This window comes from Neofelis nebulosa, chromosome 7 (assembly GCF_028018385.1).
Source record: "Neofelis nebulosa isolate mNeoNeb1 chromosome 7, mNeoNeb1.pri, whole genome shotgun sequence".
NCBI classification, from domain to species: domain Eukaryota; kingdom Metazoa; phylum Chordata; class Mammalia; order Carnivora; family Felidae; genus Neofelis; species Neofelis nebulosa.
Genome location: NC_080788.1, coordinates 62,765,409 through 62,793,192, shown reverse-complemented (window position 1 = coordinate 62,793,192; position 27,784 = coordinate 62,765,409). Strand labels below are relative to the sequence as shown.

The 27,784-nt window shown below is 40.5% G+C and overlaps 1 protein-coding gene across 2 annotated transcripts in view; it reads right to left on the bottom strand.

The window, feature by feature from the left end:
• INO80 (INO80 complex ATPase subunit) overlaps nt 1-27,784 on the bottom strand; it is a 137,565-nt gene that overhangs the window by 22,265 nt on the left and 87,516 nt on the right. For both annotated transcript variants that reach the window (XM_058738153.1, XM_058738154.1), the window contains exons 25-28: nt 24,620-24,760; nt 18,245-18,470; nt 14,033-14,160; nt 2,677-2,771 (exon numbers count right to left, since the gene is read on the bottom strand). In XM_058738153.1, coding sequence (XP_058594136.1) covers nt 2,677-2,771; nt 14,033-14,160; nt 18,245-18,470; nt 24,620-24,760 — 590 coding nt within the window. The remainder of the gene's footprint in view (nt 1-2,676; nt 2,772-14,032; nt 14,161-18,244; nt 18,471-24,619; nt 24,761-27,784) is intronic.

Here is a 27,784-nt window from a genome sequence, read left to right as displayed (position 1 = left end):
TTTTTTTCACTAGAAGGTCACTATAAAATATAGTGTCTGGGATCTCACGTCCACTGGGTCCGCTAGAAGAGCTGTACCTCTACAACTCAGAAGACCAAATCATTACATGTGAACATACTACAGCTCTGGTTGGACTCTAAATCAGAACTCTGTACAAGGCAATATAACAATCAGCATAGTCTTAAATGTTCATATCCCCTTACGGTCAGTAATTTCCCTTGTTTGAATTTGTATTAAGAAAACTAAAATGATGACAAAGTTTTGTAAACAAAGATACTCACTCAACATTTTAACAACAGAAATACAGTATAAATATCCAGTGTAATGAAATATTAGTCATTGAAATTTATTACAAAGATTTTTTTAAATGATACATAAAGATGTTTATGATATAACGTTAAGGGGAAGGAATCAGGAAACACAATCACATCTATAATATGGTTATCAAACACGTGAATATAACCACATACATATTAAAGACTAGAGGGATATATCTAAGAGTTGAAGCTTTTACGTTGGAGTCGGCAAGAACAAAGTAAAATATGTTTCATTTGATTTCAGAATCAAGAAAAGATGAAGATCAGCTGGCAAAAAATTTTTTCTAGGGCAGGATGATTAACAATATGATGGGGTTGAGAAGCACTACGGTTGACCCTTGAACAATGCAGGGGGTTTAGGGGCACCAACCTCCTGGCACAGTAAAAAATCTGGGTATAACTTTTGACTCTCCCCAAAATTAACTATGAATTGCCTACTGTGGACTGGAAGCTTACCGATAATATAAGCCGTTGATTAATACACATTTTGTATGTTATGTGCATTACATATTGTAATCTTACTTAATAAAGTAAGCTAGAGAAAAGAAAATGTTATTAAGAAAATCATAAGGTAGAGAAAATACATTTACAGTAGTGTTTCATATTTATCAAAAAAATCCATGTATAAGTGGACCTATGGAGTCAAAACCCATGTTATTTGAGAGTCAGCTGTACTATGGATATACATGTCTCAAATAATCAATTTAAAAATCTGCCCATAGCTTCTGCTAGGTAAGAAGCTAGGTTAGGCCAGCCACACACAGTTGCTCCAAGGTAACAAACTCAAATAGGTCCAAAGCAGATCTTCCCCTCCACTGTCGGCCAAACAGCCACTTTAATTCACATGTATAATTTCTTTTTTTTTTTTTTTTTTTTTTTAATTTTTTTTTTCAACGTTTTTTTATTTATTTTTGGGACAGAGAGAGACAGAGCATGAACGGGGGAGGGGCAGAGAGAGAGGGAGACACAGAATCGGAAACAGGCTCCAGGCTCCGAGCCATCAGCCCAGAGCCTGACGCGGGGCTCGAACTCACGGACCGCGAGATCGTGACCTGGCTGAAGTCGGACGCTTAACCGACTGCGCCACCCAGGCGCCCCTCACATGTATAATTTCAACTTAGGAGTTACTGGCTTGAGTACAGACTGTAAACCAAAACAGGGTTTATCTTACCTGTGCTTCATTATAAAGGAGCAAAATTTTCAATCACAGGGCACTCTATGTTGAACTATGAATTTGTTTTATGCTAAGTTGTTTTACATTAAAAAAAAAAAAATTCTTTTTTTAATGTTTATTTTGTTTTTGAGAGAGAGAGACAGGGCATGAGCAGGGGAGGGGCAGAGAGAGAGGGAGACACAGAAGCCAAAGCAGGCTCCAGGCTCTGAGCTGTCAGCACAGAGCCACCCAGATACCCCAAAATTGTTTTACATTTGAAGTAAACCATGCTTTAAAAGTGAAATGAAAGAAATTAAAAATAGTAACCTAAATACAAATGGCTATGTGCCTAATTTTCTTCCCAAGAATTCAAAAGTTAAATATTAATAGACTACAACAATTAAAGCCCAGAAATGCACAACTGTTGTGATTTACAGCAGCACATTAAGATCTACTCTATTCTTTAGTTATCCAGGTCTAGGGAAGAAAATATAAGGGTGGAATTTAGCAGCCTATTAGTAGCTAGTGGAGCTTCGCTTTTAGGGAGCAGTAACCAGACTCTGCTTATTACATGAGAACCTGCACTTAGGATAATTATGGCTCTGTAAGCCATCAGCATCCAGCAGGCAGTACCTGAAATTTCATAGGCTCATTATCAGGTGGGAGAAGTACTGTAACTGAGAGCTGCCAGCTGAATAGATTCCACATCACTGCAATTTGTCATACTGCACTGTATTATGTATTACTACAATGCTAGAGGGAAAACAGGAAAAAGGAAGGTATTTTTCTTTAAATTTACACAAAAGAGGTAAGCAAAACAAACCAATAATCAACTATAAGTCAATATCCAGAGATAGCCATTGTTAACATTTAGAATATAGCCTTGTGGACTTCTTTCTACTCATACATTTTCCACATAAAGGAGGATCTTGGTTTACACTCAGAAATCATTTCTTTTATTGACCAAAGAAAAGGGTGCTGATTTGGTAAAAAGGTATATTGTGAATAAAGGAATTATCGAGTATTCATTTTTTTCTCTCCCGCACATATAGATCTGAACCACTATAAACAGATTTAGCTACCTCTTAAAATGGCAGAACACAACTGCTTAACAACCTGAGATATGCTGACATTTCTTTTAAACTCATCATCTTAAGCATTAGAGGTAAATCAAACGCGAATTTCTGTAATTCCCCTTAACATTACCTGTTCTGAAAATCAGCAACCATGTCCCGCCTCTCTGAGATCTTGGAGGAACCATCAAGCCTCATGTAGGTATGCTTCTTGTAAACCATGTATTCCTGCCAATCAGAGTGAAAACATGTAAGTCTGAGGCAAATTACTGTATTCTAATTCCCACAACATCTACCTACCTACCACCTCATCCATAATGGGGGCAAGTCATCATATCCAAAATGAGAGACTAATCTTAAAAGTACAAGAATTTAATTTGTAAATGAATTTATTGCCAATATGTGAAAATTGAGGGTAACATGAAGAGTATAGCCACCCTCAGTTTCAACTTGGAAACTAATCTTGTTCCTGCAGATTTCAGTAGGTTTCATGAAAACAAAACAAAATGCAATTTCCAAACAAAAATGGCCTTTCAGTCAGCAGCCAGATGTTTCTCACAGCTATAGAATATCCAGTTTTCTTTCCATAAGTAACACTCACCCTAGTGCTTTTCTCCCCAACATATCCTTGCTGACCAATATCCTTGAATTTACAGCCTAAGTTTCCTTCTCCCAGCAGAGCATGCATCATTGTTAAGGGAGGCCTAAGCATCAGAGTGAACAGAAGACAAGGTAACCTTCCATGGCAGAGAATGTTCTTAACATCATCTAGAAAAGGAATTACAACTTTTAAGAATAGAGAAGAAACTTCAAGAGATGCAATGGAGAGAACATATTGCCATTCTTAGAAGCTGCAATTCTTCTTACAGATGATGGCCAAATGAGCACTGATTTCCTCTTTCTTCACCCCTAATAATATGGATTACACTTCAGAAAGTCCATCTGTAGAGGAACCGTTATCAAAAACTCAACACAGCTGCTTATTTGTAAGAAATACCATGAAACAATGATCATTTCTTTTTTTTTTTTTTTTTTTAATTTTTTTTCAACGTTTTTTATTTATTTTTGGACAGAGAGAGACAGAGCATGAACGGGGGAGGGGCAGAGAGAGAGGGAGACACAGAATCGGAAACAGGCTCCAGGCTCCGAGCCATCAGCCCAGAGCCTGACGCGGGGCTCGAACTCACGGACCGCGAGATCGTGACCTGGCCGAAGTCGGACGCTTAACCGACTGTGCCACCCAGGCGCCCCAACAATGATCATTTCTAAAGTAACTTTCCCTACTGAAAAAGACTAGTTATTTCCACATTTGGAAGATGTCTATATTAATTACTTTCCTATGGTTAAATGTTCTTTTATTTCAATATTCTCATAGGTAGCTCATATCATACCTGGCTGGGTACTGCAGCACACAAGGTTGCTACAGTTGGGTGCAGTTCATGTAGTGAATGTGGTAGCCTACTCTTATAGCAAGTGAATATGAAAAACCCTTGGCTTTTTCGTATTGGTTTGGCAGAGGACTCTGGCTATGGTACCTATGAGGTGAGGCTGGTCAACAAAGTAGACAAGCTCACTGAGGCACATATCTTCATTGTGCTTTGCATATATTTTTACTATTTCTTTGTCTCAAGTGATTCTTCAAGGGCTTTGATAATCAAAGAGGGATAGAACATATTCAGTCAAAGAAGAGCTTCAAGTTCATATTTAGTGGTACGGCCCTGTTGGAACTGGATTAATGGCAGAAGAGTAGCGGGTGTTTTAGATAAGGAGGGATTCAGGAAAAAATGAAAAAATGAGAGCACGATGATAGTCTTTAGAGGCTCACTATACCTTGGCAGCTAATACAGTCAGGGATGCTGCCATCCAGAACAACCAAATAACTAGATTATACACACATATATCCCACAGGTTGGACTTTAACCACAAGGTAGGCTTTCTGCACAGGCAATCTTGCCTTCTGAACCAGAACTTCTAACCTTAGTGAGAGCACTGATGAATGAAATATTCTTATAGATCTTGCTGTTGACATCAGTTATGTGTCAAGGTCAACACAACACCAGAGATATTAATCCTAGACCATATTCAAACCAACACTGACTACAGAGCTTGTTACTGAGGCAAAAAAAGTGAATCTTTTCCGTTTACTGCTTTAAGCCTTTGCTCTCCCACTCAGGGAAGCAGTGGGATTTCAGAAGGCTTAGATGAGTTTAGATCTGATTTCAGTAAACAGCTTCAAAACAAGTAAATGGACATGGAAAAAGCAGTTAAATGAAGAATACAGGAATGTCTACATCCTTATACCACAGAAAAACAGCTAAAAGATAAAGGCGGAGATAAAAAAGCAATTCAGTATTTTCTTCATTCAAAAATTCTGGCTATACCAAAGCCATTTTAGATGTCTAAAATTCTAGGTGGTTTAGAAAAGATACATAATCTGGAAAGAAATGCCTCATTTCTTCCAACCACTAATTTCAAGACCTGTGCCCACTTCTATTCTTAGTTCAGTTTTTCTATGATCTTAACAACATCTAATGATTTAGTATAAAATTGAATTCTATTTTGTTAAATCAAAATACAAATTCTAATAATAAATGGTTTGATAAGTAACTCCAGCACTTTTGAAAATTTATTTTAAAAAAATCTACCTCCAAGGGCACCACAGTGGCTCAGTTAGTTGAGCAACCGACTCTTGATCTCAGCTCAAGTCTTTATCTCACAGTTGTGAGTTCAAGTCCCACACTGGGCTCTGTGCTGAGCATGGAGCCTACTTGAAAAAAAATCTACGTCCAAGAAATATATATGTACGCTATATATCTATTTCCATTTAACAATCTCTACATCAAAATGTTTTCTTCTTTTTCTTTTTTAATTTGAGAGAGACAGACAGACAGCATGCGAGCAGGGGAGAGGGGCAGAAGGAGAGAGAGAGAAAGAGAATCTCAAGCAGGCTCCAAGTAGAGCCTGACATGGCGCTCGATCCCATGACCCTGGGATCATGACCGAAGCCAAAATCAAGAGTCAGATGCTCAATCAACTGAGCCGCCTACGTACTCCCATCACAATGTTTTCTAAGATTCATTTTAAACATTCCCAGTCATGCCCCAACTCTTTGTACTTTATGCCCATGTCTGAGGGCCACTGCTGGCCGATTTCCACTTGCTGGATGACTGTTGTGGTTTGTAGGAACTATGTCATGCTTAGCACTCCTGTGCATTAAAGAGGGCTACAGGACAGAAAGACCAACCATTATCCAGTCCTTCCTTATACATGGTACTCTGTATACACCAAGGTATCTCTCACTCAAGTCCCTTTTGGTATTTAGGAAAGACTTAGAAAATGATCCACCAGAATGATTAGATTTCCTAGAGCCTTGTAAAGCAATTCTTTTTGTTCCACTAAAAGAAGCAAAGACAGAAGGGAAACCAAATATAGACCTTCTTTCTCTTCCAGAGGTCTCATAATTTAGTATCCTCCTTTATAAACAAATATGAACATTAGTACTCTCAAGTGGATTCTTGTGGATCACTAACTACCAACCAAAGTAAATTCTAATACTGCTTAAACTAATAAAATAAAAAATATGGCTTTTAACATTTAGGAAGTCTCGAGAGCTATACAATTCTAGCAGATACTATTTTTAAAAATTATTGAAGAAGCCAAAGGGGTTATGGACAAGATGTACTTTTGGTATTTGAGCAGTGATTCTCAACCAGGATTAAAAATACATGTGCCTGGAACCACCCCAGAAATTCAGACTCTGTAGGTCTGGGCTAGGGCCCGGAGTGGTTTTTTTGTTTGTTTGTTTGTTTTAAAGCTCCAAAGATGAGTGCAATAGATAACCTATATCTGCAGCTGAGAACCACCACTACAAAAAGAAGGCAGAACATGGTCCCTTAGAATCTTGCTATTGCAGCATGGTCCTCAGAGAAGCAGCACTTGGAAACACCAGCAGTTTGTTAAAAATGCAGAACTGCATTAACTGTACCTGGGTGGCTCAGTCAGTTAAGTGTCCACTCTTCTGATCAGGTCATGATCTTGCAGTCTGTGGGATCAAGTCCTGTGTCTGGCTCTGTGCACAGAGTGCACAGCCTGCTTGGGATTCTCTTTCTTATCTCTCTGTACCTCGCCCCCCCCCCCAAAATACATAAACATTAAAAAACAAACAAAAAATGCAGAATTGAGGGGGGGGCGCCTGGGTGGTTCAGTCAGTTAAGCACCCAACCTCTTAATTTCAGCTCAGGTCATGATCTCATGGTTTGTGAGTTTGAGTCCTGCATCCAGTTCTGTGCTGACTGCGCAGAGCCTGGTTAGGATTCTCTCTCCCTCCGTCTCCCCCACCTCTCTCAAAAATAAATAAACTTTTAAAAAAGTGCAGAATTGAGAGATCCATCCTATAACTAATGAATCAGAATTTGTATTTTAACATGTATTACCTGGGGAGCCTGGGTGACTCAGGTGGTTAAGCGTCCACCCTTGGCCTAAGCCATGATCTTGCGGTTTGGGAGTTTGAGCCCCACATCAGGCTCTGTGCTGACAGCTCAGAGCCTGGAGCCTGCTTTGGATTCTGTGTCTCCCTCTCTCTGCCCTTCCCCTGCTCACACTCTCTGTCTCTCTCTCTCAAAAATAAACATTAAAAAATTTTTTTAAATATGTTATTTGTAAGTACATTTAAGTTTGAGAAACACTGTTGTGGATCATATCCTATACTATCTTAAAAACCCTGGAACTGTTTTTTCCAAGCAAAATCTGATATGAAAACCTCCTAATATAAAATAGATAAAATGCATTATTATTCTGGTTGATGAAGAAGGGGGAGTCTAGGGTCCCACCTGCTTCATCTCTACCTAGGAATTCTGTCCTCTACTGGACCCCACCAATTTGAAAACCACTCTTAGAATACACATCGAGAAGACAGGTCAGTTCTGGATCATATCTATAAAGCCACATTTAAAACTGGCTACAGGGGCACCTGGGTGGCTCAGTCGGTTGAGCGTCCAACTTCGGCTCAGGTCATGATCTCATGGTCCATGAGTTTGAGCCCCGTGTCGGGCTCTGTGCTGACAGCTTAGAGCCTGGAGCCTGCTTCAGATTCGGATCTCCCTTTCTCTCTGCCCCTCCCCCCTCATGCTCTGTCTCTCTCTCTCTGTCAAAAGTAAATAAACATTAAAAAAAATTTTTTTTAAATAAGAAAATGAAACAGTAGCTGCGGAGGTATCGGCATAACTCAAAATAGCTTCAGCAAGTACCTCTCCTTTAAAGTATACTAAATAAAAGCAAACTTTCACACACCCAAAGATGTATCACAAAGGGACTAGGTTCATCCTGAAGCAGTAGTGGTAATGATGATGGCTAGCACTTAACGAACGTTTACTAAGTGACAATCACTATGCTATACATTTTACCTGGTTTTGCGTATCTAATCCTCACTACAGTAGCCTTTAAGGTAGGTGTTATTATCGTCCCTCCCATTTTACAGATGTTAAGTCTCTAAAGTTACACAGGCAGTGGGTAATGGAACTCAAGTTAATTGGTGCCAGAGCCTCTGGCTTAACCCCTGTACTGCTTCTCACATGGAACAGTAGGGGGGAAAAAGGTGGTGGTGGTGTGTGAGGGAGAAGCCATGTAAGGTTCTTTTTTTTTTTTTTTTTTTAAAGTTTTTATTTTTTTTGAGGGAGAGCCTCTCGGCAGAGAGCCTCTCGGCAGAGAGCCTGATGCAGGGCTTAATCCCAGGAAACATGTGATCATGACCTGAGCTGAAACAAAAAGTTGGATGCTTAACCGAGCCACCCAGGTGCCTCTATATGGTTCTTAAACATGTTGTCCATAACCTCCATCCATTATCATCATAAAGAAAGGATAACTGGGCATTTGAAAAACTAAAGGCAAATGTTTATATATCCCTAACATGAATCTTCCATTCTGAGTCTTTTCTATTTCAAAGTTGCCTCTGCTGTTCATTTAAACCCAATTTCACTTTCCCAAAACAATTTGGGGGAAAGACTTGGTATGATTCACAAACCTGCAGACCTGGCCTAACTTTATTTTTCTGAACATGCCCCTTTCCATCTTTGGGGCCTAACACCAGCAAAAAGTAAGGCTCATCTCAAAGTCTATTACAACCTCTCTATTGTCCAAGCAAATTGCAAAATGAGTGAAATATGGCAGCCATCCTTCCCTTATCTAATACAAAGAGTCTTTTGGAGCAAGACCTAATCACAAGGGACACATAGGCCCACCATAATCTGCTTTCATAATACTTGTGTTACTCCCTTTTCTCCTACACCACATGATCCAATCACACTGAGCTAGTCCCCACAAATGTCTTGTACCTTCCCATCTCTGTGCCTTTGTACACCTGGCTTCCTTAGTCTGGAATGTCCTTCTCCCTGATGGTTGAAATTCTATTTAAGTTCAGTTCGGATGTCACTATCTATGTGAACCCTTCTTCAAGTGACCCAGTTAGAAATAAATGTATCCCTTTTGCTATCTTCAGCTCCGTTTATGCTTCATTTTGGCCACTGGTATCAGGGTACACTTGATAGTTGTGTGTGTGTGTTGTATGTGGTATATATCCTCCACTAGATACACTCCTCGAAATCAAAGATCACATTTAACTTACATTCACATCTGCCTAGCACGATGCCTTGCTCATAGTCAGCATGGAAAAGAAATGAATGAATGAAGCAGAATAAACATAGTGTGGTTGTAAGCTGACACATTTCCTTCCATCATTCCTAAAACGTAATCAGAATGCTTGATCCCAATTTGCTTTTCATTCCATGGAGCAGCTTTTAGAATACCCAGCTTCCCAGTATGTTTAGAATCACAGCTCCCAAAGGTAATTTGGGACTTCTAAGAGAAGCCAGCTCATAAATGATAGAACATCTATTAAGGATGAATCCTCCTCTAGGAGGTACTTGCTGACTGGGCAAGTTACACAACCTAGTGTCTTAAATGTCATCATTAGCTATAGATTATCTGGATTTAATACTGTATTGCACTATTTTAATGTATTGGTGCAGTTCAAGATTTGTCTGGGTTACAATACTTAACAATTACACCACATACAGCACCAGCTGGCTGACCTGTTCCAAATACTTTTGTATTGCATAGAAAATACTGAAGCTTATTTCCTTAAAGTACACACTCAGTTGCTTGATGTAACAGGAATGAACCTCAAATGAGACAACCCAAAGATGATGTAAGTCATCTGTAGTGAGTTAAAAGCTTTCGGCAACTATCAGAATATGGTGGTGGGGGTCGGGGAGTTTCCAAACTAGGGTAAAAATGGTGGTGGCAGGAAAAGTTTTGTTTGACATACAGGTGGATGCCATCATCCTAACTGCAAAGGGGCCATGTCTGTTTCCCCCCAGTACCCTCACCAGCAAAGACCTTACAGGTGATTCAGTAAATATAAAATAAATCCATAGCACAATATTTAGTGATCTAAAATATTCTCCCCTATCCAAAGCTTTGGCTTTTGCCTGTGGCACACTAAAAACTTCTGGCCCTGGAAGTTTAGCAGCCTGCTTTTTTATCCCCTATCCAGAAATGGTATTTGGATACCATGGGAAAGAATAAAACATTTGTGAATATAGAATTCTCCTTGGAATAAGATCTGATATATTCACAAGAAACTTAAAGTCAGATTTTTGAGCAAGAGAAAGAGTCTATCAGTCACTTCAAAAAATACTGAGCAAATACTAAGTGCCCAGAACTAGTATTTCTCACAAAATACAAACCTGGTCATACAGAAGTATGTGGATTTTTACTGTCTTTTGGTTCTTCTGAGTCCTAGAAACAGTAAAAAAGATAGCCAAGGCTAAGGCACAGAATAAAAAGCCCAAAGAGGCTGTTGGATGAAAGAGATGCTGATGTGCTCCACAGTTACAAAACAGAGCTTCAATGCCCCCAATGTGAGTTTCCATGTCTTGCTCTACTGAAAGCTTTTCTTTCCCTCTTATATACAAGGTGTAACATGCTATGGTAAAAAGAAAATGCTGGGGGGGGGGGGGATTTTTTTTTAATCTAAAACTAACCAAACAAAACCTACAACACATTAAGAATGAAGAAGGAAGGCAAAGGTCAAGGTACTTTTTTTTTTTTAAAGAAAAGGTCAAGTGTACTCAAGGGAAAAAGCATTTATGCAGATCGGAAGGGCCTTTCTATAATATGATCCTCAGCGTTCATGTGCCAGGTCACGTTTTTTAAAACTTTTTTTTTTAATGTTTATTTATTTTTGAGACAGAGAGACAGAGCATGAACGGGGGAGGGTCAGAGAGAGGGAGACACAGAATCTGAAGCAGGCTCCAGGCTCCGAGCTGTCAGCACAGAGCCCGACGCGGGGCTCGAACTCATGGACCGTGAGATCATGACCTGAGCCGAAGTCAGCCGCTTAACCAACTGAGCCACCCAGGCGCCCCTGCCAGGTCACGTTTTAAAGCTGATACACGGCTATGGGGCACCTGGATGACTCAGTTAAGTTTAAGCAACCGACTTCAGCTCAGGTAATGATCTCATGGTTCATGCGTTTGAGCCTGCATTGGGCTCTGCAGTGATGGTGCGGAGCCCACTTGAGATTCTCTCTCTTTATCCCTCCTCCACTTGCATTCTCTCAAAATAAATAAATAAACTTAAAAAAAAAACCCTGATATGTGGTTCTAACGAATGTTTACAGTGAAAGCCTTTTTTTTTTTTTTTTAAACGTTTATTTATTTTTGAGAGACAGACAGAACACGAGTGGAGAAGAGAGGGAGACACAGAATCTGAAGCTGGTTCTAGGCTCTGAGCTATCAGCACAGAGCCTGACATGGGGCTTGAACCCACAATCCATGAGACCATGACCTGAGCTGAAGTTGGACATTTACCCAGCTGAACCACACAGGCGCCCCTACGGAAACTTCTATTATGACAATGACTTAAAAACCCATGATACTCTTTGAAAAGGTAAAGAAATATAGACCTAATCCTGTATTGTCCCAAGATCCACAATAGAATCATATATATTTTTCACAATAGGATTATATTTCAATAAATGGTTAGACATATATAAAACATCGTGGACATTTTAGTTCTATGCCCACAAAATAGATTTAGAGGATTAACCTCCTGAAATACAGAATGTGGTTCACTGGAGTAAAATAATATAAAAACAAACAGAAAAAAGGATAATATAGTATTAAGGAAGTCAGATAAGAGTTTCATTTTAGTTTTTCAGTAAAACATGTAAATAGTCGCAACATTTTCTGGCTTCATCATCCTAGAGGCATGTTACCCATACAGCTAAGGAATGTTAGCAGTTATGAAGTTCAGGCTTTGAACTTGGTTTTCCCTAATTTAGAATTCCCCAAACAGAGATGCAACTACATTTAGAAGAGGTTCTCAAGCTGCCATGTTTGCAAAACCTACCCATAATACCCAAATCCCCCCAACCACTCCCAAAGCCCTGCTGCATTACAGAGAGATAGGAAGTGACTCTATTGGGTAGGGTTTATAGCACTCATCCTTAACAAAACTCACTATCATACTCTGAATCACTTATTTTAGTAATATTTATGAATACCTATAAGTGTATAATATACAGAATGAGGAACTACAATGTAGGACTGTACCACATTTAAATCATCTTCATCTACTAGAGCTAGCTTATTTTTTGGTAGCTTACCCCACTTACCCTTGGCACTTTCCTAAAAGCAACTTTTAGGACTCTATAACATACTGGCATAACCTTGGGGAAAAAAGATCATCATTTTCCCTACAAAATCTTTAGCATATTACTTTTTCTATAATTCACAGCAGTACAGTATCACCACACCTCATCTATGTTTCCCTGACTCTTCAGGACAAGGCAAGTGCACTTTATCTAAAAGAGCCCCAATAAAGTAAAGTTACTCATCTTATTTTGGCTATTGGCATCATTTTGAACAGAACATTAAAGATACAGGTAGTCCTTTTATTTTGGATTACTGCTGTTAAGACCCTTAACATAAGTTAAGATCTGCATCAAACAACTGCTTAATTACTTCTGTTATACTGACTTACACCCACCAACATTTTTCCATCATATAGAAATAGGTGACCTATTCCATAGGACAAACCAGAAAGTTCAACCAGTTGAAAGCAATCAAGGGGCTCAACACTGTATTAAATGCCAGACTTAGTGATTCAAGTTACCTCGAATATCATTTGTTAGGTCTCTTGCTAAAAGATGTTGCCAGATTATTAAAAAGACCACAAAAATATTACGACAAAATTCAGCAAGCCAGGTCTGGCTTCCAAAGAACCTAAAACTTCTTCCCTATGCTACCTTTCATTCCATCTGTGCTGATATGATCCCTAGTCCCTTATTCCTAGATAGGGATTATCATGGTCCAATACTCCCTGGGGTAGCAGGGTTAGAATATGCAGCCTTAGCAATGTAAAGCCCATGGAAAAACATGAGAAAATTTATACACTACTTACATCCAGGTGCTTTAGCCTCCTGGCCAGTGGCTATCCAACTTTCTGGCTCTAAACACTAATCCTGGTAGTTTGTGATTATTTGTCCTCACTTTCACTCTCCTGTTTGATCTCCATGACTTCCTCTCTCTTAAGTAATTAGTCTCCACTGAGACAAAAAAGCAGAGAGAATGTCAACCTGGAAGCAACTAAAGAAACAGACGCCGCCATATACAGTAAGACAAGCTGTATCTTTCACCATAACCCTACAGTTGTCAACTTTGGTTGCATATCAGAATCACCTCATAAGCTTTCAAATATCCTGATGCCTAGGCCTCATTCCAAACTTATTAAATAAGAATCTCTGAGGATGGGACAAGGCATCAGTATTTGTTAAAGCTCTTCCAAGAGAATGAAGTATGTATCCAAGTTGAGACCACTACATTAACTCAGATTGAATTGCTGTTCTCTGGCTTTTTACTTAGAAAACTAATCCTAAATCTTGTTTTCCATATAGAATTTCAGAGGACTTTTTTTTTTTTAACGTTTATTCATTTTTCAGAAAGAAAGGAGAGACAGAGCACGCACACCATCAAGGGAGGAGCAGAAAGAGAGAGGGAGACACAGAATCTAAAGCAGGCTCCAGGCTCCAAGCTGTCAGCACAGAGCCCAATGCGGGGCTCAAACACGGAAAAGGCAAGATCATGACCTGAGCTGAAGTCAGAGGCTTAACCGACTGAGCCACCCAGGCTCCCCATCAGAGGACTTTTTAAGTAATTCCTAGGCTCTGATCTACTTTAACATTAGGAAATTTGTTCCCCAATAAAGGAAGGAGTAGGGGATGTTCTACTTCACTTGTGTAGGGAAGGAGGTAAAAGTCCTTTGTATATTCTCACATCTGCCAGGAGCTGCTTCTTCTCCCTTTATAGACACTAAAATCACAAAGACAAATTCTAGGTTCCTATTAGGCAGGACTGACATGAGTCATAGATATGTGATTCCTGCAAGTGAAATGTCAAGGTGTCCTAGGTCCCCAAGGTTCCTTCTCCTACCTCCAGCAGGTCTATCATCCTGGTCATCTGGGAGTAGATAAGGACCCTATGTCCTTGAGACTTGAGCCGAGTCAGGAGGACATCAAGGGCATACAGCTTTCCACTGTCAGTGATGAGGCTCTCCTTGCCTGGGGAGAAGAAAAGGGAGGGAGGAGGGGGGAAACTGTATTTAATTGAGGCAGCAAAATCACTCACTGCAAAGCTGTATGCAGCCAAAATTACAACCAGGATGCTTATCACCATGAGAGCAGAAAAGTACTCTAGAGAAGAATCCAAAGCACTGTTAAATCATGATCCAGTAGTGCTCTGGGAAGCAGTATCCTGAAAGAGGGAGGTGTAGGTTCCCTTGCAATTGACAGACATCTGCTGCTAAGGCATTCAAAAGCTTCCCTGCTCCATGTCTTTATTCAGGGGATAGCAGGTACACATGGACATCCAAGAGGCCCACGTCATACATGCTGTAAGTGACCTGTTTCTCCTTGTTCATCCTATCTCTAGATGTCTGTTTCTGCTAGTTCTACGGCTATATGGTTTACACCCCCTAAAAGCATGAGAAACAGAAACAAGGGCTACTCCTGCCTGTCCCCAGAGACACTTAAATATTGAGAAATGCAAATAAACATATCCAATTCTGTCCCTTTGTTTAAATCCAAACTCCTTCTCCTGGATGATTTCAAATAGGTTGGTTGGTAAATGTCATTATCCTAAACTGTAATTTAATAAAGACTGGGTTTCTGTGAAATAGAAGCTGCTTTTATTCACCAACTTGCACTTTCTCTCTCCTCTTCCCATTAAAAAAAAAAAAAAAAGAGTATTTTAGCCAGAGATCTTTACAGAACACTTAACTCCCAAATATTCATCTTATCCATTCAGTATCATTCAACTCCCATCACATTTCAGGAAGTAGAATTTCCTGTTTGCAGACTGGTCCATAAACATGCCCCAAACAATCACTGCTAGTAAGAGGGGAAGAAATGAGGCTTAAGGGGCTGGGAGAGTTAAGAGTACATGTGGAAGTGGCTCTGGGATGCAACAAGAGAGAGACCAAGGATAGACATATTACATAGACAACTAAGCAACAGAAGTAAAAAAGGAAACTATTAAAAAAACATGCTGTCTATCCCTAGTTTTTGGGTTTGAATCCATGGTTTTTTCCTCTCAGAACTGCAGAGGCTGACTGTTGAGAGCAATCCAAGAGTTCTGAATGGAGATTTCTCTGTTCTCGCCACTATTTGCCAAGTGCACAATTATTGTATAAACCGAACAAGAGCGGATGTGCTGACAGCACCATAACAAATCATCAGCCACTCTGTTTTTGCTACAAAGCCACAGGCCCTGGATGTTTACTCCTCAGCACTGCAGCTTGCCTTTTCCCACCTTCGGAATGCTGCCAGGCCACATCTCTCCCTCCACTGCCCCCGCCCCCCCTCCCCCCCAAGCTATGGCACACACCTTTGTTCAGCCTCTTTGTTTGGTCCTGTTTAGATTATTGAAATGCTCTTCTTTTTGTTGGTCTCCTTACCAACACAATCAAATGACTGCAGCTGGGACAGAGCCGAATGCTAAGCCCTCTCCCTGGCACGAGACAAGGAGGCCTGTACAAATTCCAAATCTGACCAAGGAGCAACGCTTTCCTAACAACCTCAAGGTTTTCTTGTCACGATTACCTTACCTTTTTCATTTAATTGGATTTCTTGGGATCCCTCAATTTTGATAGCTCCTAAACATTCCCCACAGAGCTACCAATCAGCTTTAGACAATAGTTTCTTTCTTTCTTTTTTTTTCTTTTTTCGAAAAAAATTAAAAGCACAGGAAGGTGAAAAAAAAAAGTCCATATATTTTTCAGTCATTGAGTACACTGGGCAAGCTAAGCTCATCAGATTTCTACAGCCTGCTTATCTTCTCTCTCCATTCACATCCACTCCCTCAACCAAAATATTTAAGCATATATAAATCTCTTGTGACTGCATACTGAGAAGCTTCATCTCAAAATCACGATTCAATGGTTCTCACACATTCCTGCTTCCTACATCTACTTTACTTTGCTAACTAGAGCAAACTGATGCTAAGATTAGGAAGGCTCAGAGATGAAGATGTATACAGACTCTGAAGGACAGAACTCTGATGCACCCAAAAGAATTAAGAGTGGCACCTGTTGTTAGCTATTACTGTGTACGTGGGGACTGAAAATAGATGGGCTGGATTTCTTTGGACCACTCTGAAAGAAAAGGCCTAAGAAAAAGACACTGCAGCAATAGTCTTAAAATACTTAAGCAATGAACAATATTTCTCCTTCTCTGTTAAGCATCCTAGACAGAGAAGTCAGCCCCCAGTACTTGTCCTTAGAAGATAAGCAGAAAAAATGGGTTTCTTTCTGTGCAAACATTGGTACCTTCTGGGCCTGGCATCCATTACCCAATTTTTTAGAAGCTACCAAAGCTGCACTAGACAACAGCACCACCTGTTACTAAGTAGGGCACAGAGCCAAGAAGAGCATGATTCTCTAGAAATTAGGCTGACTGTGCCAAGACAAACCTCTCTTAAAACAGGATCTCAAAACATGTTGAACAGACCTATCCTACCTTCCTGCAATATCTTCTACAATCTTGCAGTACAGTCTTATAGTATTCACTTAGACACAAGTTCTTACCACAGCTGTGTAAGAGCCTACTTAGAAAATGAATACATCCCATGGCAGTAAAATTAGGGTAACAGATGAAATAATATCTCCTTTTTCCAAGAGAGAATTTTTAAAGGACTGTGCATCTTTCTCCAGGTGAAACAGGGAGATGCATTCAAGGTGTGAAAGAAATCCAGGAGATTTTGGTCTCTCGGGGACTATAATGGAACCAACCCTTCTTAAGGAAACAGAAAATGTAAAAGTATAGAGAAAAAAGAGATAAAATACAGGTTCCAGTGACCCTGCACCCCCACCCCTCACTGCCCTGCCCCAGCCAGTCTACAGAGCACAATGGGGTCAGTGAGGAGCTGGTTGGTTCTCACAGTAAACAGCCAGTGAGGCTGGCGCGTTTTATCGATGCGAAAAGAACTCAGACACTTCCTGCAATTTAAACAAGGTCCATTTTTCTTTCAAAGAACAGGAAAAGCCACAAGAGATTCCCACAGCGCCAGCAATAAGCCTTCTACTCCTGTACTGGGAACTTAGGAGCCACAGTGAAGGAAGGAGAAAGAAGAAACAAGGTGTTGTCTTGCTTCTTTCAACACCTGTGCTCATCTTCTGCCTGGGACTCTATGGTTTCCAGACCCGGTAGATTTTATTCTCTATTCCCACTACAAACCAGGCCTGTTTTACAATTGGGCTTTCCCTTTGTTTTCCTACAGTACACCTTCACCCAATGCTTTCAGGTGTTCTAAGACTGCTACGAGGACACATACAATGCTGCTCTCATAAACTCAAAATGGCATCTTCTGGTTCAAAGCACCCCCACAGCTCCTACCAGGCTGACCCTAAGTCCTTTGACACTTGGCAGATTCTTTTTGAATGCTTAGCTCTAGTTCACTTCCATCATATCCAGTAAGAAGAATACATTCAAAATATCAGAGAATCTGGACAACCAAAACTAACACGGTAGCTCTCAACTACCATTCCAGTTTGCCAGCAGGTGTAAGCAAAGAACATAAGCCTATGAACTCTGTGTTCAGTTTCCTTAACAGTAGTCTCACTAAAGCAAAGATGAAAACCTAGTTTCCTTTCAACCCTCGACCTTGACTCTAGGAGGTCTGGGAATCCGCTAGCATTTTGGCACAAAACACACTGTTTTTCTTCTGGTTATCATTCAGATCTCTAGTGCTCCGTGCAGGACACTGTTTATGCTACTTCAACGAGGCTTTCTGTGAGTGACGACATTCTCATTCAACTCTACTGGCAATAGCACAAGACAACTGTACTCACTCAACCTGGAACCTTTCTTACCAAGTTTATTTCTATCCCCCTCCCCCTTTTAAAGGGTGGCATTCCTATCTCAGTTGTAAGCTTGTCAAAGGAGAGTACGTAAGCACAAATCGAAAAAACATTTCTCTCTTCAGTCATAAATTACTTAAGTATTTTTATCTATAAAGTTACTAAAGGCAAAACAGGAAACAAGCCCAAAACTTTGAATTTCAAATATCTGAAACTACCACATGGAGTATGTCTCTGGTTCCCCCACTTGCCAGAACTGGGAATACATTCCAAGAGAACAGAGAACTTACCTGGAATCCTGATGAAAGACCAGCCATTCTGAGGCCTGATGCTCCACAGTCCTCCAGCTGGCTCTGGGAAGAACTGGGATCGTCGATTTAGCCAATCTGTTGCCAGTTCAGGAGCCCCATTTAACAAACACTGCTTGGCTGCCAGACTCCCTCCTTCCTTCAGCACTCGCCGCTCATATTCTGCACTTCGGTCATTGCAGTAAGAATCCAATGGCACTGCGGTAACCTACAGTGAAAGATTCACATGAGATAGCTTTCACATTTCCTACACTTCAACTCTGAAATCAGACAAATGTGGATAATTTTTAGGCTAGTGGTTTGAACTTCTTTGTTCTGACAAATAAGCTGCCGTTAATAATGACCTAGTGAGCTGGTCCACGTAAAAGGTTAACCTCTTCAACATGAACCTGCAGCAAACTAAAGATCCAAAGAGTGCTGGAGTTTGCAGAAAAACTGGGATACCAAGTCAGGAATAATTCTATCACAGGTGTATATAGATCTGATTACTCTGCCACCTCCCCTCATTGCTGGATAGTGTTTTCAGTGAAGTTCTATTAGCCATCCACAAAATGGTGAGATCAGAAAGGGAGCTGGAGCTCCGCAGTCATTACTAAAGAACTAAAGAGTTATGGGCCCAGTGCATATGAAGTTATCTTTAATGCTTTTGTAGCAAAGCTCCTGTATTTATCAATACTTCTTTCTCTCTTCCCTGACCAGGTTGTTAATTGACAAACCTAATGGAAGATAAAAGAACCTTTCTTTTAGGCCATAAGCTGGGACATGCTAGAGGCAGGTGGAGAAAGCAACTGCCAAAGAGTAGTGGATTCGTTTCTTGGCTAGGACAGAGGCTAAGCACAAAATCTTATCACACCACAAGGTGCAACCACACTGAAATGCTGCCCCCCAATGGAATAGAAGGCTCCTGTTAATTTAGAAACAGGCTTTTTAATAATCCTTTAGCGATCTGGGTCTATTCCCACTGCTAATAAGCATCTGTGTATTCAGATAGCTGTGAAATCATCCGATTAGGAGCCCAAGTTACCGTCTGTTAAAATTTGGAGGCTCTGATTATCTGCAAGTTCAGGTTGAAAATAATGCTAAAGCCCCATTATATGCAGTAAATTGCTCAGAAAAACCCTGGAACTAGACCAAAAGATGGGGGGAAAACTGGGTATAAGAAGCAAGGGCAGAGGTATAGGAGAGACCAACCAGAACATAAAACACTGGTTGTACCTAGGTAGCTACTTTCATTGTTGCTATTATTTCCAAGAAGTTAGACATTTAGGAAAATATATCTTGCTATTAACTTTTCTATTTTAACGCCCATCAATCTTTAGGGCAATGGAATGGTTGTCAAGTTTTTGTATGCCTAAGAACCTTCTTGGGAGTTTATCTAAAGCGCAGATATTAATCCAAAAGACCTAAGGAAAAAGCCAAAAGCTCTAGGTTTCTAACGAGCACTACAGAACCTCAGGCTAAGCCTTAAGAACTACTGCCAGGGTGCCTGGGTGGCTCAGTCAGTTAAGTGTCTAACTTCGGCTCAGGTCATGATCTCATGGTTCATGGGTTCGAGCCGCATGTCGGGCTCTGTGTTGACAGCTTAGAGCCTAGAGCCTGCTTCAGGTTCTGTGACTCCCTCTCTCTCTGCCCCTCCCCTGCTCATACTCTAGGTCTCTAAAAAAATAAACATCAAAAAAACCAAAAAAGAAATACTGCCTTGGTTTACATTAACAATCAGCTAGCTGACTATGAGGCTGCAGGTGCCTCTGCTGAAGACTACAGACTACCATAAACAAGAGAAAGCGCATCATTTACTAATAGCCACAAGAGTGCTCTACTCTGGCTTACAGATGAAGCTGAACTGAGTTTGCTAGCGAGCAGTGCCATCTACAGTCCACATATCAAACTACAGGGAAGGTCAGAGCAAACAGGGCCCCTACTGCTCCAAAACCCAGATAAGTTCACACATAAATCACTTTCACACACAGTACTAGGAGCAGGTTTTGGTAATCTCATACTACCTTTGCCCACTCAAAAAGGGGTATTTTTGCGTTCAAGTTATTCCTTTTTCCCACCTAAAGCTGAGCACAGGTAAATAAAGACAGAGTAAAACGCAGGTGGATAAAAATTGGATCTCTCCCACGATGGTCTGTCCTGGCTGCAGCTCAGCAGATCCTGGACCGGAGCAGGTATCTACCATCTAGGGTGTGAGTCTCAGAACCTCACAATCAGTAGTAGCTGTACTTTCATAACAATGGTACAAGCAGCAGTGGATGAACCACAGAAGTATGACCAATTCTCTATACTATATACACTCTTGAATGAGTAGAGCATAAATGAGAGACTCATACAGTCCAATTTTATGCTCAAATATAACTGTTTTTGTTTTTATCATTATTGTTTATTTTATAGAAAAGCAGGACTTATACTGGAACTATATATAAAATGTCAGGCCCAAATGCTCCAGATGAAAACTCAAAAGCCAGAAACTCAGCATGGAGGAATAGGGGGAGAACAGGACACAGGGAGAATGTTTTTCCTGTCTAGAACTCACTCCTTGGCACTCTTACAGTTTATTATTTTTTAAAATGTTTATTTTTGAGAGAAAGAATATGAATAAGCAGGTGAGAGTCAGAGAGAGAGGGAGACAGAGTCCTAAGCAGGCTCTGCACTGTGGGTGCAAAGCCCAATGTGGGGCTCGAACCTATGTACCGTGAGATCATGACCTGAGTCGAAGTCAAACGCTTAACTGCCTGAGCTACTCAGGTGCCCCAGCACTCTTATAGTTTAAAACCAAAACAACTTTTTCCAGTTATAAACTTTCACCTATTTTCCAATTTCATTTTGCTGATATCCTTCCAAGTCCAGGATTGAAAACTAGGAGGTTTGTGGGGCCCAGTTCTTAGTGAAATATTTTTTAATGTTTTAATAAGCTTCTTTGGCAGGAGCCCTGGATCAAGATATATGCAGAATCACAGAATGTCATGTTGTAAGTACGTAAGCAGTGAACTCATGAGGCATAAAAAGAGGCAAACAAGTCCACTTCTAATTAAATTGTGCTTCCCTAGTCAGCTCTATCCTAGACAGCCTCCACCCATTCTGCTAACCCCAGTGGCCTTCCTGACTGTTCAGAAACAGGGGGAGATGAAGCATGACATACCATTCTTAACTCCCCACAAATGGAAATGCATACTCCCTTTAGTCTCACATGAGCTAACCTCTGTTTCTTGCTTCATTAACTTCCTAAACTATAGGATCTTCAAGGGCTGTCTCCTCAAGCATTTAGCGCGTCCTTCCTGATGACATGTATATTCCTGCTCTAGCTCTAAGAAGCGTGACCGCTCCAAGCGCTTCAGTTTTTTTTTTTGGTAAGATGGATTTCCAGGGTCTTAGTTTATTAACGTTGCAGAATTATTTCCTTAGCTAATGAGAAAAGAAATCCTATAATTCCTTCCTTAATGGCACAGTTCTTCCTGAACCGACCCTGAAGTTTCCACAGCACATGCCAAGGACATTAATTTGTTTAAGCTCAAGGCCAAGGTTAAGACTTCAAAGGAAATCAGTCTGTCCCTACCCCAGATGGGTTAAAAATCAATATAATTAAGGAATCACATGATTATTCACACTCTAGGCCTGATCAAGGTAAAAGCTTGTGTATGACTTTATAAAATATTCAGACATATTTAAAACTCTTCTTCCTGTCCTCATAACCATGGTGTTACTTATTCTCATTTCAAGTTCAGCACATACTTTATGAAGAAACTCTACACACAATTATAGATAAAGGTGCTGAGCAAGAAAGGAGGGTGCTGGGGAGGAGCCCTTCAGCCAAATGATAAAAAAAAAAAAAGTTTTCTTCTGTTCCCTGCCTGCCACCACACCTTTATGCTACTATGGTCGTCTCTAAGCTACTCATTATTTATTGTTCTTTAGGGAAAAAGCAGCATCTGGCATGATAGTTTAGATTTTGGGCTCCTCAGAAAACAAGTCTCTAGTAGTACAGTTTGGGTATGCGTGTTTGAGTATGTTGGGAGAGTGGAGTTGTTCTTCAGAGTAGTTAGCTATACAGCACTGAGTGGAACAAATGAGGAATCTTCATGCCTGTAAATGCAATGATGGTCCAAGGCACTTCACTTTTTAATTGGCTCTATAAAACACTGGGGATATGAGAAGTGAAAATGTCTAAAGATCCCTCTCAGAAATCCAGACTTCCTCTTATTACGTCTCTAAGTATATACATCAGATTGGGAGAGTGAGAAGGCAGCGAACTACACAACTATGAAGTCTAAAGACTGCTTTCTATAGAAACACCAGACTTTGCATGTTTTCTAGAAAAAGAACTTAAGAACATCAACTTAAGCTTCAAAGACCAAAAATACTTTGAAGAACTGGATACATATAAAATCTAAATATTTTCTATTTAGATAGCCAATATAAATCAAAGTTAACGGTGGCCTAGGAATCAAGTTCATGTAGTACGGGATCAGTAGGAAGAAGTTAAGGCAGGCAGGAGTCAGTGTGACTCAGTACTACCATCTTGTTTCCACTCATCAACTTTCTTGGGACCCTCCGCCAGGTTCTGACCTTTGATAATAAAGGATGCAAGCAGATGTAAATACTGACAGAAAAATATCACTAAGGAAGATTCAAAAGGCTCCACCTTCTTTAAAGAGAAGTGTGAAACCAGCAGGCCTTCTAGGATGAGTGCAGAAAACAAGAGAAAACACAGAAGGGTAAGAAAGGTCAGCCTCTTGGTGCACCTGGGTGGCTCAGTCAGTCGAGAGCCGGACTTCGACTCATGTGAGGATTTCTTCAAGAGTCTGAGCCCCACAGCGGGGCTCGCTGCCCGTCCCGCTTTGGAGGTCCCTCCCCCGGACTCGTGCTCTGAGAGAGAGAGAGAGAGAGAGAGAGAGAGAGAGAGAGAAAGAGAGAAAGAGAGAAAGAGAGAAAGAGAGAAAGAGAGAAAGAAAGAAAGAAAGAAAGAAAGAAAGAAAGAAAGAAAGAAAGAAAGAAAGAAAGAAAGAAAGAAAGAAAGAAAGAAAAAGGGAGAGGGAGAGGGAGAGGGAGAGGGAGAGGGAGAGGGGGAGAGAGAGAGAGAGAGAGAGAGAAAGGAGGAAATAAATAAAGAATGAATGAATGTCAGCCTCTTAAAGAGTCTTCGTGCTAACTGGAAGATGCCCCAGAGAAAAAGGAAATGAGCCAGGAAGACAGATACTTGTCCTCTGCTCTAACCAGAGTCTAGTGCATCTCTACTCTGTCCCTCTCCCTTCATATACTTCTTCTGGTGTTGTAAGAGAGCTTCTGTCTGGCTCTGATCAATAAGGACAAGAAAGGGGCGCCTGGGTGGCTCAGTCGGTTAAGCGGCTGACTTCGGCTCAGGTCATGATCTCGCAGTCCGTGAGTTTGAGCCCTGCATCGGGCTCTGTGCTGACAGCTCAGAGCCTGGAGCCTGTTCCAGATTCTGTGTCTCCCTCTCTCTGACCCTCCCCTGTTCATGCTCTGTCTCTCCCTGTCTCAAAAATAAAAAAAAAAAAAAGTTAAAAAAAATTAAAAAAAAAATAATAAGGACAAGAAAGGGCATAAGAGATAAGCAGAGTAAAACACTGCACTGGGCCAAGGGGAGCCTTTGCAGTGATGCTGTCAGGTATCACCAGAGTGCCCAGTTTTGATAAATGGGGTGTTAAGAGGCATCTAACAGTTGCTCAACGTTGAAACCATAACAGACACTACTCCCAATCTGCAAATAAGACCAGAACTACTGAATGGTGAACACAGCATGACAGTTACTTTTTAGGGCGAACATACTTGTGAACCAGTCTCAGCAGGGCTGCTAAGGAAAGTGAGAGGACACCAGATGAAGAAGTTTCTTGATGCTGGAGTGTTAGGTTTCCTTTTATTATTTGGAGACTGCACTGAAGCGATATGGCCAGATCAAATCTCCCTCCCAATGTAGCCCCCTCCCTTGAAAAACCGTCAAAAACCTCAATGCAGGTAACAAACAGCTCCCTCTCCTTATCAAATATTCCACTGTCCTTGACCCTGCTGTTTGGTGATAACCTACGTGACAGATGGCTTGCTCTCATGATAGTTCAGAGCTCCTTCCTGACTAAATGAGAGGAACTACACAGGAGAGACTTGGTCAGGCAAAGAAGCCATTCCTATTTACCATACAATAGTTCTCTAACCAACAAAATTTAAAGGGAGGAGTGTTGTCTTGGCAAAGCCAGGGCCATGTATGCTTTCTAAATACTGAGGATTAATGTTTCTCAAGGTCCAAACAGCTTAAACACTTGTGTTTAAGAAATGGATCTCTTAAAAGTTGGTTTATTTCTTCAAGTATCATCTATTTTGTTTCTTCCCTCTTGTGGCACTTACTCGTGGACTGGCCACACACAAAAAAGATGGCAGTTCAGTGAGCAGGCAGCAACGAAGTGAGGAGGTAGCTGATCTCCGCTGATGGATGACCTGGTCTGAGTAGCCACTTACTGCTTTGCAGTGGCTGCTGAAAACCAGAGACTACAAAACAAAAATGCAAATTAGTGCCGTTGGTAATTATGTTTAATGTAAGCAAAACGGAAAAAAATGTCACATATTAAACATCTGACTTAAAAGACATTCTTCTAGTAAACATTATGAATCCTAATAAATAACCAGTATTTAGAACCAAATGTATAATATAGTCAGAGTCCATGCTAATTTTAAAACATGGCTTTATTAATATACCATAAGCAAGTGGCACTTCTGATTCTACCTTTTCCTGGGAAAGATACTATTAATTATAAAATAGTTAAGAACATAACGTTCATTAGATGACACAATGCATATGTAGGGGGAAGTCTGGTTCATTTGTTATACCATGGATGCAAACTCATGTCTTAAGTTAAACATGATGACCAGGGCGTGTGGGTGGCTCAGGCAGTTAAGCGTCCGACTTCAGGTCAGGTCATGATCTCACAGTTCGTGAGTTCCAGCCCCATATCAGGCTCTTCATTCTCAGCACAGAGCCTGCTGCGGATCCTCTGTCTCTCTCTTTCTCTCTGTCCCTCCCAGCTCATGTTCTCTCAAAAACAGACATTAAAAAAAAAAAATTATTAAAAAAAAAACACACGATGACCAACGTTTCTTCCCAAAATTTTAAGGTACATCTGCTTAGCATCATGTGTGTATACTAACAATGCAGTGTACAGCTGACCCTTGAACAACATGGGTTTGAACTGTGTGGGTCTACTTATACATGGATTTTTTTTCAGCAGTAACAGAACAGTACTGTAAATGTATTTTCTCCTTCCTACAATTTTTTTTAAGTTTATTTTGAGAGAGAGAGAGAGAGAGAGAGAGAGAGAGAGAGAGAGAAGACACGCAAACAAGTGGGGGAGGAGCAGAGAGAGAGAATCCCAAGCAGGCTCTGTGCTGTCAGCATGGAGAATGATATGGGGATCTATCTCCCGAACCTTGAGATCATGACCTGAGTTGACACTGAGTCAGTTGCTTAACTGACTGGGTCACCCAGGCGACCCTTCCTTATGATTTTAACATTCTTTTCTCTAGCTTACTTTATTTTAACGATACGGTATATAACATATATTACATACAAATTATGTGTTAATTGGCTGTTTATGTTATTGGTAAGGCTTCCTGTCAACAGCAGGCAATCAGTGGTTAAGTTTTGGGGGAATCCAAAGTTATATGCATATTTTTTTTTTTAATTTTTTTTTTCAACGTTTTTAATTTATTTTTGGGACAGAGAGAGACAGAGCATGAACGGGGGAGGGGCAGAGAGAGAGGGAGACACAGAATCGGAAACAGGCTCCAGGCTCTGAGCCGTCAGCCCAGAGCCTGACGCGGGGCTCGAACTCACAGACCGCGAGATCGTGACCTGGCTGAAGTCGGACGCTTAACCCACTGCGCCACCCAGGCGCCCCGTTATATGCATATTTTTTACTGCAGGGGATCAGCAACTGTAACCCATGCTATTCAAGGGTCAATTATAGTTCCAGCAAGGTGAGCTGTTTTATTTGGTGACACCAATACAAGTGCTCAGGAAAAGGAAATAAATTTTTACTACCTTTACCAGATCATCATTTTAAAAACATAAATTCTTCATATATATTACTATATCAATACACTTTAATCAGACTAAAAGCTCATGTTAAAGTTTCAGTTTACAGCCATTCCTGTGAAAGACTTTTTAAAAGTCTGGTACATTCACATAAAATAATGTGTCTGTGGGATTCAGTGTTCTTTATTGCAGATGCAAATCTTTCTTCAGTGCAATGTTAGACATTTTATCTTTGGATCTTCATTCTTGATGACTTCACTTTTTTTCTTCATAGTTTTCTCAGATAAGGCAGGTTGGTAACCTAAATAACCATATAGATGAAGATAATACATATACAAAGTCGTCAAATTTATACACTGTTACATGGTCAAGAAAACAAACTGCAAGATAAACAGTAACTAGGACCCTCTACAGAAGAATAATAGTTATAATTTCAGTACTAAAAGCTTTCAAAACCAAATCTCTTCAACGCTTCTTTCCTCAGTTACATTTGTTCATAATTTTTCTCAAAATAAATGCACTCTTCAGGATCAGTATGAGGGAAGTCATCTCAAGTTGTCTAGCAGGATATGTGTATCATAATCTGCTTCCATGAACCAATCAGCACTTTCAGAATAATGGTCCTGAACAAAGTGAAAGGCTTTAACTGTTTTCAGTACAGCTGGGACATCTCCAGTGGTTTCTAACCACAATGTATGGAAGCCTTTACAATACTTTATTATAACACTGGGCTTACACAGTTTTGATGTATTTGATATTTTTCTCTAGATGTTCATGTTTCTGTCATTACCCAGAAAAGAATTTTAACCTTCTGATAGTTTTTCAACAGTATCTGTGTTCTCAGCTTTATGTTGGCTAGCATCTTTTAAGTTCATCCACTTTGCTACATATTTATGTCCATTATCTTCTGAATGCCTAGGGTGAGGATCATTACAAAGATTATTAGGTTGAGTATCACCCTGTTCTTCCAATATGAAACACTGGATAGCTAAGAACATGCACTTACAAAAAACAAACCCAATTCCTAATGCATAGACAAAGGTACTGAATTTTGTTTTTTGCAAGCACATTTTTTTATTATTGGTGGTAAGCCCTCTTGCCCCTCCTAGGGGGTGAAGAGAAGTGGTTAAGACTCTAGTAATTAGTGTTCACATCAACGAAATACAATAGTAGTTCAGGGTTGCTAGATATGGTGTCTACTGCCACCCAGGTGGCTGAGGTAGCAGTAGTAGCTGACCTTAAGTCTTCTGAATTGTTTACTAACTTCTAAAGAGCAGTAACTAAAGGCACCTGGGTGGCTTCAGTCGGTTAAGCATCTGACTCTTGATTTTGGCACAGGTCATGATCTCACAGTTCATGAGATCGAGCCCTGCGTTGGGCTCTGCACTGACAGCATGGAGCCTGCCTGGTATTCTCTCTCCTTCTGTGTCCCACCACCGCTCCCCCCCCCCCCCCCCGCCACTGGCCCATGAGTGTGCATT